At 42.1% G+C, this 13,647-nt stretch overlaps 1 protein-coding gene across 6 annotated transcripts in view; it reads left to right on the top strand.

Annotated features, from left to right (window-relative positions):
* LOC117823500 (transcription factor HIVEP3) overlaps positions 1–2,443 on the top strand; it is a 56,051-nt gene extending 53,608 nt beyond the window's left edge. For 5 of the 6 annotated variants that reach the window (XM_034698709.1, XM_034698708.1, XM_034698710.1 and 2 more), the window contains 2 exons: positions 150–802; positions 939–2,443. In XM_034698709.1, the coding sequence (XP_034554600.1) occupies positions 150–802; positions 939–1,583 (1,298 nt within the window). In that variant the 3' untranslated portion in view covers positions 1,584–2,443. The remainder of the gene's footprint in view (positions 1–149; positions 803–938) is intronic. The other variant, XM_034698713.1, reaches the window with a different exon arrangement.
* The last annotated feature ends 11,204 nt before the right edge of the window (positions 2,444–13,647 follow it).

Genomic DNA, 13,647 nt, shown 5'->3' with positions numbered 1-13,647 from the left:
CTACTAACTTGTTAAATTGGCACATAGCTCAGCTTGTCCATACAAAGACCCAGTAAACTGCCATCTACTGCAGGTAATATGGTGATAAGGTAAAACACAACCTAGCCCATTAAACGATGTGTGTTTTTTTTCTGTATCCGCACAAACAGCAGGAAGTGATGAGCGTGTGTGTGGCTCAGAGGAACAAGAGGGACACCAGTTTTCTGATGTGGACGAGTCTGAGGATGACGATGACAATGATGATGATGAAGAGGAAGAGGAGGAGTCTGCATCCCATGATGACCCACCATCCTCTTGTTCATCCGACACCCACCAATCAACAGGAGGGCATTCCTGGCACTCTCAGCAGGGCACTCCTGAAGCCGAGCCTCTGGGTACCGGTCTCAGCCCCGGTCAGGAGCCTTCTCACAGAGGGGTCTGGCCCAGAAGACGAGCCACCTCTCCAGGCAGCAGGCGAGCGCTGTTTTCACGACGGGGCTGGAAGGCGTCGCCCCGAGGATTCTCCCCCAGCAGTGAGAGCTGCTCCCCCAGCCGCAGCCTCTCCCCTCGCCTGGAGCTGTCATCACCCATCCACAGCTTCTCCCCCAGGACGGAGCTTTCCTCACCCTCCCAGCATATCTCACCCTCCCCAGAGAGAGGGCCATCTCCCATCAGACCCCTTTCCCCTCTACGGCCCATTTCGCCCAGCTGCCACCGTTCATCACATGCAAGGACCCTTCCCTCACCTTTGGGTTTTCAGCACAGGACCCCTGGGTACATGCCTTGGGAGACCCCAGGGACAAAGCGTGGTCATGTCAGACAGGTGAGCTTTTTATGTTAGCTTTCAGTAATATAAATTCAGAATCAGGCAGCAATGTGATTCATGTGCTCATCTCTCCTGTGAAAATCTTAGAGAAAGTCTATGAAATCTAACTTTGAGCTCTTTGCTCCCCCTGCAGGACAAAAGTGGTACTGAGGGACCAACATTGCCAGAATCCAGCTTGTTTCCGCCTTCTTTCCGTCTCTCCACATGTGAGGGTTATCCTGGCCTTCAAACAGTAGACACCACCTTCAGCCATCTTCCCATGCACTCCCAACAAGCCAGGGTCCCCTATCCCATGATCCCCATCGGAGGGATCCAAATACTACAAGCCAGACCGAGGTCCCACCCTACCACCCCCTCATCCCCAACCTCACCCCCCATGGAAGGGCCGTCTTTTGCCAGGTTTGAATCTTACTGGGGCGGGACCCCCAGAACTCAAGGGCTTAGGACTCCTGGAGACCCCTGGTCAGAGCACCAGGCAGCAGGAACCAGCCAACCAGTGCGCTGCGTTTACAGCACAGCATTCACATGTTCCAAACAGGTGGAGACCACAGACTCGAAGCAATATGGCAGCTCACATGGCTCCGTCTACATCCCCAGCTCTGCTGGCGGGACGCCTGAACGCGGCGTCAGAGACAGCCGTTCAAGCGCCCCCCCAAGTGTCACAGCCCCAGTAGCTTCGCGTCTCATTGGACAGCTGCCAGAAGGGGAGGAGCCACAGTCTGGTGGCGGGATGGAAAAGCAAGGAGCTAAAGGAGAAAGAACAGACCAGAGCACTTAAAGTGTCACACCTTGATGCGTCATGCATCCAATTTTGGTTTATTGGTTGCTACATTAGTCTTGTTTTTTATTGCTTTGTTTTTATACAGTTTTCAATACTATTGGTAACTTAAATGTTTGTTCTTTGGCAATATTCAGGTTTGTTATTAAAAATGCACTTTTTTCTTTGTAAAATAATGTCTATCTATATATAAATTATATATATACACAAATATATCCCTCCTGTATCTGTATTGATACTGGTAATCGTAATGTTTGTTCAAATGTATGTAAATGAAAAATTTATACATTTGTAAATGACCAAAATCTTTAATCAACATAATTCCGGTTTTTGTTTGTCCAAATTTTGTCCAGTATTACTCAAATTGTAGTTACTTGTGCCTTTTCTGTCCAGGTTTGTGTTATGAGATGTACAGTGCAGAGAGAAGGCTGTGAAAATATTCTTCTTTTTTCCTGGGAGTTAGTATTTTGAATGTTTCTGTTCTAAAGGCCATGGCTTTAATGACAGGGTAACAAAGAGAGGTGGTTTTGAAGGAGCAGCAGAAACGTGTCAAAGTAATTGCACTGAAGTTCTATTTTTTTACAACAGAAGATTTTAGATTAGAGATTGTCTCTGTACAGGGAAGAGCGCTCCTTATTTATTGTTGTTGAATGACAATGATCATTGTTTTCAAGGTGTTTTTTTTTTACTTTTTTTAACAGAAAATGATGTTTTTCTGTCTTTTTCATGATATTTCTGTGACTTGAAATGTTCAAAAAGATGAGGGATTGAGTTTAGCTGGTACAAGAGGATTAAGTGCCCTGCAGATTTCACACACAGCAAACTTTCTAGTCATTGAAGAAATAAAAAAATGCACCTGACTCTCTTGAAGTAGTGCCTTCATTCCATTCAGTCATGAGCTCAGTACAGTTATACCTCAGCTCTTTCTAATAGAGTGTACTTTGGTTTGTTCACAGCATGGGGAACTTTGAGGTTGTGTTGTTTCTGGCGCCCCCTGTGGACAAAGCAGTACCCCTTATTATTACTTTATTAACTCTGTCCTGTACATGTGTAAGTTATGTTTTAAACAGACAATTTATCCCTGCTTTCTTTTAAAACACAAATGTATTACACATCAAAACTCTTTGTTGTGGATAATGCAAAGAAAGTTGCTTCTCTGCAAGACATTTTACATGATCAAAATACACTGTGTGAGCTGATGAAAGGGAAGACTGAGCTGATAACTCTAAACACGTCACTGAGTCTGCTGGGTAATCTTAGGCATTCCCTGCTTCACCTTATGTAAAACTGAGGTGCAAAAATGACAAAAATTGACAATGTATCAGTGATGTACAGCCTTGGCCAAAAGTTTTGAGAATTACACCAAAACATAGAGGATGTAGAAATAAACATCTGCTGAGAACAAAATGCGAATGAGGCCGGTCAATTCCAGTGCCGCTGCTGTGACCTCACATCACAGCAAAGGGGAAAGCCCCGACCTCACACCTGCTGAGCTGAAGTCCCAGATAAAGCGCACCTGTTAGGAGTGAGAGTGACGCAGTAACATGCAGCTAATTCCAACAGCGATTCTAATACATATGGGCAGGTAAATTTCAAGGATTTTCGGGGACCGATCTTTGGATATGTAAACATTCAATTATCGATTAATTGTTATGACTAGGGTTAGGGTTAGCGTTACAGGGTTACAGGGTTACAGGGTTACAGGGTTAGGGTAATGATTAGGGTAAGGTTTAGGGATAGAGTTATGATTAAGGTTAGGGTTATGATTAGTGTTACAGGGTAAGGGTTATTATTAGAGTTAGGGTTACAGGGTTACGGTTATGATCAGGGTTACGGTTATGATCAGGGTTAGGGTTAAGGTTATGATTAGGGTTATGATTAGGGTTGTGATTAGGGTTAGGGTAAGGGTTAGGGTAAGGGATAGGGTTATGATTAGGATTAGTGTTAGGCTTACAGGGTAAGGGTTATGACTAGGGTTAGGGTTATTATTAGGGTTAGGGTTAGGGTTATGACTAGGGTTAGGGTTACAGGGCTAGGGTTATAATTAGGGTTATGATTAGGGTTAGGGTTATGATTAGGGTTAGGGTTATGATTAGGGTTAAGGTTATGATTAGGAATAAGGTTACGGTTACAGGGTTAGGGTTATGACTAGGGTTAGGGTTAGGGTTAGGATAAGGGTTAGGGATACAGGGTTAGGGTCATGATTAGGGTTATGATTAGGGTTACAGGGTTAGGGTTATGACTAAGGTTAGGGTTATGATTATGGTCAGGGTTAGAGTTATAATTAGGGTTATGATTAGTGATATGATTAGGGTTACAGGGTAAGGGTTATTATTAGGGTTATGATTAGGGTTAGGGTTAGGCTTGTGATTAGGGTTAGGGTTAGAGTTATGATTAGGGTTACAGTGTAAGGGTTATTATTAGGGTTAGGGTTAGGGTTAGGGTTAGGGATACAGGGTTAGGGTAAGGGTTAGGGTTAGGGTTATGATTAGGGTTAGGGTTAGGGTTAGGGTTAGGGATACAGGGTTAGGGTTAGGGTTAGGGATACAGGGTTAGGGTCATGATTAGGGTTATGATTAGGGTTAGGGTTTGAGTTATGATTAGGGTTAGGGTAACAGGGTTAGGGTTATGACTAGGGTTAGGGATAGGGTTATAATTAGGGTTAGGGTTGTTATTAGGGTTAGGGTTATGATTAGGGTTAGGGTTGCATGGTTAGGGTTTTGATTAGGGTTATGATGAGGGTTAGGGTTAGGGTTAGGGTTATGATTAGGGTTATGATTAGGGTTAGGGTTAGGGTTAGGGTTAGAGTTATGATTAGGGTTAGGGTTACAGGGTAAGAGTTTTGTTTAGGGTTATGATGAGGGTTAGGGTTAGGGTTATGATTAGGGTTAGGGTTAAAGGGTTAGGGTTTTGATTAGGGTTCTGATTAGGGTTAGGGTTCTGATAAGGGGAAGGGTTAGGGTTATGATTAGGGTTAGGGTTATGATTAGGGTTAGGCTTGTGATTAGGGTTAGGGTTAGGGTTAGGGTTATGATTAGGGTTAGGGTTAGGGTTAGGGTTAGGGTTATGATTAGGGTTATGATTAGGGTTAGGGTTAGGGTTAGGGTTAGAGTTATGATTAGGGTTAGGGTTACAGGGTTAGGGTTAGGGTTATGATTAGGGTTAGGGTTAGGGTTAGGGTTAGGGTTATGATAAGGGTTAGGGTTAGGGTCAGGGTTATGATTAGGGTTATGATTAGGGTTAGGGTTAGGGTTAGGGATACAGGGTTAGGGTTAGGGTAAGGGTTAGGGTAAGGGTTAGGGTTAGGGTTAGGGTTAGGGTTAGGGTTACAGGGTTAGGGTTTTGATAAGGGTTCTGATTAGGGTTAGGGTTACAGGGTAAGAGTTTTGATTAGGGTTATGATGAGGGTTAGGGTTAGGGTTCTGATTAGGGTTAGGGTTACAGGGTAAGAGTTTTGATTAGGGTTATGATGAGGGTTAGGGTTAGGGTTCTGATTAGGGTTAGGGTTACAGGGTAAGAGTTTTGATTAGGGTTATGATGAGGGTTAGGGTTATGATTAGGGTTAGGGTTACAGGGTTAGGGTTAGGGTTAGGGTTATGATTAGGGTTAGGGTTACAGGGTAAGAGTTTTGATTAGGGTTATGATGAGGGTTAGGGTTAGGGTTCTGATTAGGGTTAGGGTTCTGATAAGGGGAAGGGTTAGGGTTATGATTAGGGTTAGGGTTACATGGTTAGGGTTTTGATTAGGGTTATGATGAGGGTTAGGGTTAGGGTTAGAGTTATGATTAGGATTAGGGTCAGGGTTTCAGGGTTAGGGTTATGATTAGGGTTAGGGTTACAGGGTAAGGGTTATTATTACGGCTAGGGTTAGGGTTAGGGTTATGATTAGGGTTAGGGTTACATGGTTAGGGTTTTGATTAGGGTTATGATTAGGGTTAGGGTTACAGGGTAAGGGTTATTATTACGGCTAGGGTCAGGGTTAGGGTTATGATTAGGGTTAGGGTTAGGGTTAGGGTTATGGTTAGGGTTAGGGTTAGGGTTAGGGTTAGGGTTAGGGTTATGATTAGGGTTAGGGTTAGGGTTAGGGTTAGGGTTAGGGTTAAGGTTATGATTAGGGTTAGGGTTAGGGTTAGGGTTAGGGTTAGGGTTAGGGTTATGATTAGGGTTAGGGTTAGGGTTAGGGTTAGGGTTAGGGTTATGATTAGGGTTAGGGTTAGGGTTAGGGTTAGGGTTAGGGTTATGATTAGGGTTAGGGTTAGGGTTAGGGTTAGGGTTAAGGTTATGATTAGGGTTAGGGTTAGGGTTAGGGTTAGGGTTAGGGTTATGATTAGGGTTAGGGTTAGGGTTAGGGTTAGGGTTAAGGTTATGATTAGGGTTAGGGTTAGGGTTAGGGTTCTGATTAGGGTTAGGGTTACAGGGTAAGAGTTTTGATTAGGGTTATGATGAGGGTTAGGGTTAGGGTTATGATTAGGGTTAGGGTTACAGGGTTAGGGTTAGGGTTAGGGTTATGATTAGGGTTAGGGTTACAGGGTAAGAGTTTTGATTAGGGTTATGATGAGGGTTAGGGTTAGGGTTCTGATTAGGGTTAGGGTTCTGATAAGGGGAAGGGTTAGGGTTATGATTAGGGTTAGGGTTACATGGTTAGGGTTTTGATTAGGGTTATGATGAGGGTTAGGGTTAGGGTTAGAGTTATGATTAGGATTAGGGTCAGGGTTTCAGGGTTAGGGTTATGATTAGGGTTAGGGTTACAGGGTAAGGGTTATTATTACGGCTAGGGTTAGGGTTAGGGTTATGATTAGGGTTAGGGTTACATGGTTAGGGTTTTGATTAGGGTTATGATTAGGGTTAGGGTTACAGGGTAAGGGTTATTATTACGGCTAGGGTCAGGGTTAGGGTTATGATTAGGGTTAGGGTTAGGGTTAGGGTTATGGTTAGGGTTAGGGTTATGATTAGGGTTAGGGTTATGATTAGGGTTAGGGTTGGGGTTATGATTAGGGTTAGGTTTATGATTAGGGTTAGGGTTAAGGTTATGATTAGGGTTAGGGTTAGGGTTAGGGTTAGGGTTAGGGTTATGATTAGGGTTAGGGTTAGGGTTAGGGTTAGGGTAAGGGTTAGGGTAAGGATTAGGGTTAGGGTTATGATTAGGGTTAGGGTTAGGGTTAGGGTTCGGGTTAGGGTAAGGGTTAGGGTAAGGGTAAGGGTTAGGGTTATGATTAGGGTTAGGGTTAGGGTTAGGGTTATGATTAGGGTTAGGGTTAGGGTTAGGGTAAGGGTTATTAATAGGGTTAGGTTTATGATTAGGGTTAGGGTTAGGGTTATGATTACAGGGTTAGGATTATGATTAAGGTTATGATTAGGATTAGGGTTAGGGTTACAGGGTTAGGGTTATGTCTAGGGTTATGGTTAGGGTTATGATTAGGGTTAGGTGAGTATCAGGGTTAGGGTTATCATTAGGGTTAGGATTACAGTGTTAGGGTTATGATTTGGGTTAGGGTTAGGGTTACTCGGTTAGGGTTATGACTAGGGCTAGGGTCAGGGTTAAGGTTATGATAAGGGTTAGGGTTAGGGTATGATTAGGGTTAGGTTACAGGATTAGGGTTATGATTAGTATAATGATTAGGGTTAGGGTAATGATTAGGGATAGGTTTAGGTGAGGGTTAGGGTTATGACTATAGTTAGGGTTACAGGGTTAGGGTTATGATTAGGGTTATGATCAGGGTTTTGGTTATAATTAGGCTTAGGGTCAGGCTTTGAGTTATGATTAGGGTTAGGGTTACAGGGTTAGGGTTATGATCAGGGTTATGATTAGGGTTAGGGTTACAGGTTTAGGGTTATGATCAGGGTTATGATTAGGGTTAGGGTTAGGGTTAGGGTTATGATTAGGGTTAGGGTTAGGGTTATGATTAGGGTTAGGGTTATCGTTATGACTAGGGTTAGGGTATGATTAGGGTTAGGGTTTTGGTTATGGCTAGGGTTAGGGTTATGATTAGGGTTAGGGTTACAGGTTTAGGGTTATGATCAGGGTTATGATTAGGGTTAGGGTTAGGGTTAGGGTTATGATTAGGGTTAGGGTTAGGGTTATGATTAGGGTTAGGGTTATCGTTATGACTAGGGTTAGGGTTATGATTAGGGTTAGGGTTATCGTTATGATTAGGTTTAGGGTTATCGTTATGACTAGGGTTAGGGTTATGATTAGGGTTAGGGTTATGATTAGGGTTAGGGTATGATTAGGGTTAGGGTTTTGGTTATGACTAGGGTTAGGGTTATGATTAGGGTTAGGGTTATCGTTATGACTAGGGTTAGGGTTATGATTAGGGTTATCATTAGTGTTATGTTTAAGGTAAGGGTTAGGGTTAGGGAATGATTAGGGTTAATGTTATGATTAGGGTTAGGGTTATCGTTATGATTAGGGTTAGGGTAATGATTAGGCTTATCATTAGTGTTATGTTTAAGGTAAGGGTTAGGGTTAGGGAATGATTAGGGTTAATGTTATGATTAGGGTTACAGAATAAGGGTTATGATTATGGTTAGGATTAGGGTTATGATTAGGGTCAGGGCTAAATTTACAGGGTTAGGGTTATGACTAGGGTTAGGGTTAGGGTTATCATTAGGGTTAGGGCTTGTGTTGTGATTAGGTTTATGATTCGGGTTATGATTAGGGTTAGGGTTATAATACGGATTAGGGGTAGGGTTAGGGTTATGATTAGGGTTAGGGTTAGGTTTAACTTGTAGCTAACCCTAACGTTAACCCTAACCCTTACCCCAACGTTAACCCTTTCCCTAATGCTAACCCTTACCCTAACGTTAACCCTAACGTTAACCCTAACACTAACCCTAACGTTAACCCTAACACTAACTGTAATGCTAACCTTAATGTTAACCCTTAACCCTATGCTAACCCCACCCTAACGTTAACCCTAACCCTAACATTAACCCTACATTCACCCTAACCCCAAAGCTAACCGTAACGCTAACCCTTACCCTAACGCTAACCCTAACACTAACCGTAACCTCAACCCTAAACCTTACACTAACCCCACCCTAACTGTAATCCTAACCCTAACGTCAACCCTAACGTTAACCCTAATCCTAACGCTAACCCTAACGTTAACTGAACTGGAAAGAAACATATTTGAGACTCACAGGGCCCGATCTACTAAGATCCCAAATAACGAGCACTATTTTGCGTGTGCAATTCATAATTTTGCACTCACTATAAGTGGGCGTGTTGCGGCTGATTTACTATGATTGCATGAGCAATTGATAACAAGTGCAAAAATGTTGCGGACCGCCCTTAAATGAGGATTTTGTGCGTGCTACCAACTGTCACCATGGAAAGTGACATTGGACATGGAGTTTAGAGAGCAATTTGATGAGGCTAAGTCTGCCACTCTTGCTCTAGATACTGGGAAGTCAATTGCAGTTTGAAACAACCAGGGCCAGAAAAGATAGGCGTCACTTTGATGAAGACAGTCACCTCACTGACGCAGAGAGCAACTTTCGGGTGAACGTTTTTAATGCCTGTCTTCATATCTTCATCCAGCAACTGTCCCAACGATTCACCAGCTTAAATGGAACTGTAAACGTGTTTGAGGCAATTAACCTAACACACTGCTGCAAGCACGAGATGAGGAGTTACACCAAGCTGCCTGGCTGCTTAGTGAGCACCACAGTCGGGACATCGCCCCCAGTTTTGCTGGCCAGCTGCTTTCTTTTAGAACATTTTTCAGGGACCAAAGCAAAAGTATGTTGCGGATCTGGCAAAAATGCTCATTGTCAACCACCCAGCAGTAACTTCTGCATTGAGTAAGGTTTGCATGCCCTCCTTTTATTTTTTACTCTTCCCGTCACGGTTGCAACTTCTGAGCGCTTTTTACTAAACTGTATATCTATTGATACAGTGGCCTACTGTGCTCTCATTAGTTGAAATAGTTAAAGAATGATGCGGTTGCTATCCGTGGTGCTGAACTGATTTGAATTTGTATTGTTTCATTATTAGGGGCCAGGTAGCCTTATGTTTTTGTTGTTCTCTTGTTTTGTTAGACTTCGTGTCTGTTTGATTGACTTCAAAATGACATAACCGTGTGTAAAACATGTAGTAATGCTTGTAAGCCCCGCTGTTGCGGGCATGTGTATGTTGTGAAACGATGTTATGATGAGCTTTACAGTGACCCCAGCCATTTGTGCGTAACACTGTGCGAGTTTGCACCTGCCTTTCAAATGTGCTAGATACACGCAAAATCACCACCCACTATCTGCTTCAGGTTTGACAAATCACATTGCGTGTGCTAAATGATTATATAGGCATCTCCAACATGCTTTAAACATAAAACACCTCCTTGAAAGCAGAACAAAATATGATGTTTGTTCCACGTGATATCAAGTCCAAACAAAAAATGTGTGTGATTAACAATTAACAATTAATCGAGTATCGATTAATTGTTAAGAACTTACATCCCTAATAACTTGCATCCCTGATAGACAGCTGAAAACACATTACAACCACAGTGGTAACATAGGATTCAATTATAATCATGACCGAATGATATAGCTAATGGAACTTTGGCTACCTACAGTGGTAAGATGCAGAAAAAATGTGCAGTCCATTTGTAGCCTCCAGGGCTATTATTATTGATTTGTTTGTAAACATTTGACTTATTTAGAAGTGTACCTTTGCGTGGGCATACGTTGAGCGTGGTTGTGGTTTGCACACCTAAGCTTAAAACATTTCATGGGCCCATCTTTACATATATGATAAATAATCTTGAATGGTCATGCCATATGCATTTTCAGGTGTGTTAGTGTGTATATGGATTTCTGGGGATTATTAACTGAACGACAACGGGAGGTTGCTTTAAATTGAAAATAGATGTGTGTGTGTGTGTGTGTGTGAATACATTTTAATTACAACACCGACTGTGGACATGGACAGACACCGGTTGTTCCGGTCCTGTCAAAAAAGTAGCTCAGTAGGGAGCCCCTGCTGAACATGGGCCCTGGGGCGGCCGCACCCCCTGCCCCCGCGGTCGCTCCGCTTATGAGTATTAACACTCCTTGTGGTACTTGTATTGAGGTAGAACTTTTTGTGGTATTTCGTAATTACACCTTGTGATTGTTTCTGAAACCTTATCTTGAGTTTTGAGGGACTTTGTGGTCTGCTTTGGTGGTGGTGAAAAATTGGTTTAAATTCAAAACTCCATCAGATTGTAGCTTCAGTGTCTTTCTATGTGTGGTTTGTCTTTTGGAAAATGACCTTTTTCAATCATCTCCATAACAAATTTGTGTCAACTGATGCTTCTGAAATGTGTTCTTAATGCTGTTTGCAGATGAAAAATGCTTGCATATCAAATCTGTGGAGATAAAAAAATATATAGTGATAACTGAAATACACAGTAACAAAATAAAGTAAACAACTGTTTACAGGTAAGCTTTCCCTTTTGCATCAATTCTTTTATCAATCTCTGCTGTGACTGAGCAGCATGCTACTACCTGATTATATTGGCCCACTTGGTGTTCTGCAGTGTTGCATATCACACCAGTCTTGAATATCACACAAGTTTGGGATGATGGGATCAGATTGAGTGACATTGAGTGACATCATTTTAACATTTACCTAACTCTTCTCCTGCATAGAAGCTTTTAATTTGCATCTCATCTACTTCATATGAGTGTTTTCTTTAACTGTACCTGTTGGTCTGTGCAAAGGGTTAATCACATAAAAAAATATGACATCATCAAAATATTTTGTTCTGAGTCGAGTCAGCTGCATGTCTTTAGTTTTCCCACTAGATGTCCCTACTAAATAACACCAATGTTAGGAAGTCATCAACATATTGATCCCATCAGTCTATCATGTTCAGAGTTGATATATGAACATTGATGTCATATGTATTCTGGTCTCCTTGGCTTCAGTTTTGATTGGGGTCAAAAGGGCTACACACACCTTTCAATAGAAAATTCACCTTATCAAATATGATTCATTTAACTAATGTCATAAATTCCTGACTGTGGTGGTTAAAATGGGTCAGCTGTGGATCTGTTCTGTAACTCTTTACCCTGGAGACACCCATTACACAAACAAAAGCTGAATTTAATCTTACATAGACCATAACCTTTAACCCTCTGTCATCCATGTATCAATTAAACGTACATAGGTTCATATCTAATGAGTCGCTCATGCAAATCAAGGAATATACATCAAGTATCAGTCTCATCCTCAGTGTGCCGTCTGTCCTCTGTCTCTGTTGCACTTTGCACAACATGTTTGACAACACAGCGAGAGGTGGATTACGTAAAACTGACTCGAGGACAGCCAGCGAGTGTGCTGACAAGAAGCCAGAGGATGTTTTCTGCTGTGACTTGACATTCCTCAAAAATTGTTACAGAACAGGCAACAGGGAGGCGCTTTTATTTTTAGACAGCTGTATCAAAAATAGTTTGAAGTGATTGAAGATTCTTCTTCCTTCAAAGCTCTGCACACACTGATGACACAGAGTCAGAGGGCTGAGAGGGCGGATATTTACCCAAAGGAGTGAGCAGAGGAGGAAAGATTGCTAATTAAAAATAAACACCTGCATCGAGGACAGAAGCTGGCAGAGACGTTTGGGCGTGGTTGAATCAAAAGTGACTCTTCCTCTTGAGGCTTTTCCTCTGACTTTCCTTTTACACGCTATCCATGTTTCAGAGACAGGCTGCCTAATGTGAGGATGCCTGTGGAGAGGGGCACATCTGTGCTCCTGAGGCAGCTGAACTTGCAACCTCCAGAGCAAGAATGTGTTATCCGTGCTATCAAGACGCTGTGTGGCAATCTCATCACTGCGTCACACATTCCTCAAATCTATATGGGAGAGCAAAATGTTGTTCCCTCCTCACCGGAAATCTGACAGATTAAACAGACCTATACAACATGCTTATTGCTGATTTAAGCTTTAAGATTTATTTGACATGTAATCACAATGTGTTAACATCATTTCATGAGTAACCCATATTCTGTCTTCTTGTTCTTTACTGATTTGAATTTGACCTCTCTCATTTTGCTGGGCTGCTCTCTGCTGCACTGGTCATGTCCACTATAATGTGGAAAAGTACAGTCTATATGTTACTGTCCCTGTGTCAGGTTTCATGCAGGATGGAAAAGAAGAAAACATTATCCATAGAAGTTTGTTATAAGAGATGAATTGAGACATTCAAAAACATTTCTGTTTCTGCCATTTTGCCGAATGATCAAGCCAAACACACATATCTACACGTATTTTAAAGCAACACCACACCAGAAGTTCTGAATATCAGCATGCTGTCATATAGTCATAGATGATCACAGCATGTTGATATTCAGTATAACAGCACTTCCATCTGTTAAATGTTATATCTATAAATCTGTTCTACTGCACAACATATTCTTAAAGTACTTGCAGATATTTTTCTTTCTTGTTTAAGCGATCATTCAGTTTACTCATCACAACTAGTGACAAAACTTGAAGTGGAACTGGAGTGTTGCCAAGCTACACATACCAGTTTTGCTGCATGTTGCAGCAGTTTGTTTGTTTAAAGAACAAATCTTTTTTTTTCTTGAAAAGGCACCAAAGGGTCTCCAAGCAGCTGTTTTTGTGGTCTGTATCCTTTTTGAGGTAAAACTCACTTTTGAGGAACTTAAAATCTTTCTTCATTGAATGCTTCTCGTCCAATCAAATGACTTTGTCAGAACGAACTGTTGTATAATATGGATTACACAATAATTTATCTATCTATTGGTCTTCCTATATACACTGTCTGCCACAATCAAACTCCGTCATTGGACAACAAAATAATCTTAGTGTACAGTTTTTAAAAAAAAGCCTACCGATCTTCTAAAATAGTAATTTTCATCAGTCAGTTTCTCTAATTTTGCATTTACTGTTTTATCACGGGTGAGTGCTGCCAGTTGTCTACCTGCAGGACTCTGGCACGGCTGACCTGCTCACTGGGCACCATGCAGGTTAGACTGTGGAAGCACTTCTACCTGCTGGCAGGAAAGAGCAGACAGCTTCTCTGTATGTGGGCCTCCACCTGCTATCCTGAAGACATCG

The sequence above is a fragment of the Notolabrus celidotus genome, chromosome 12, assembly GCF_009762535.1.
Source record: "Notolabrus celidotus isolate fNotCel1 chromosome 12, fNotCel1.pri, whole genome shotgun sequence".
Taxonomy (NCBI): Eukaryota; Metazoa; Chordata; class Actinopteri; order Labriformes; family Labridae; genus Notolabrus; species Notolabrus celidotus.
This window is presented reverse-complemented; position numbering and strand designations above follow the sequence as displayed.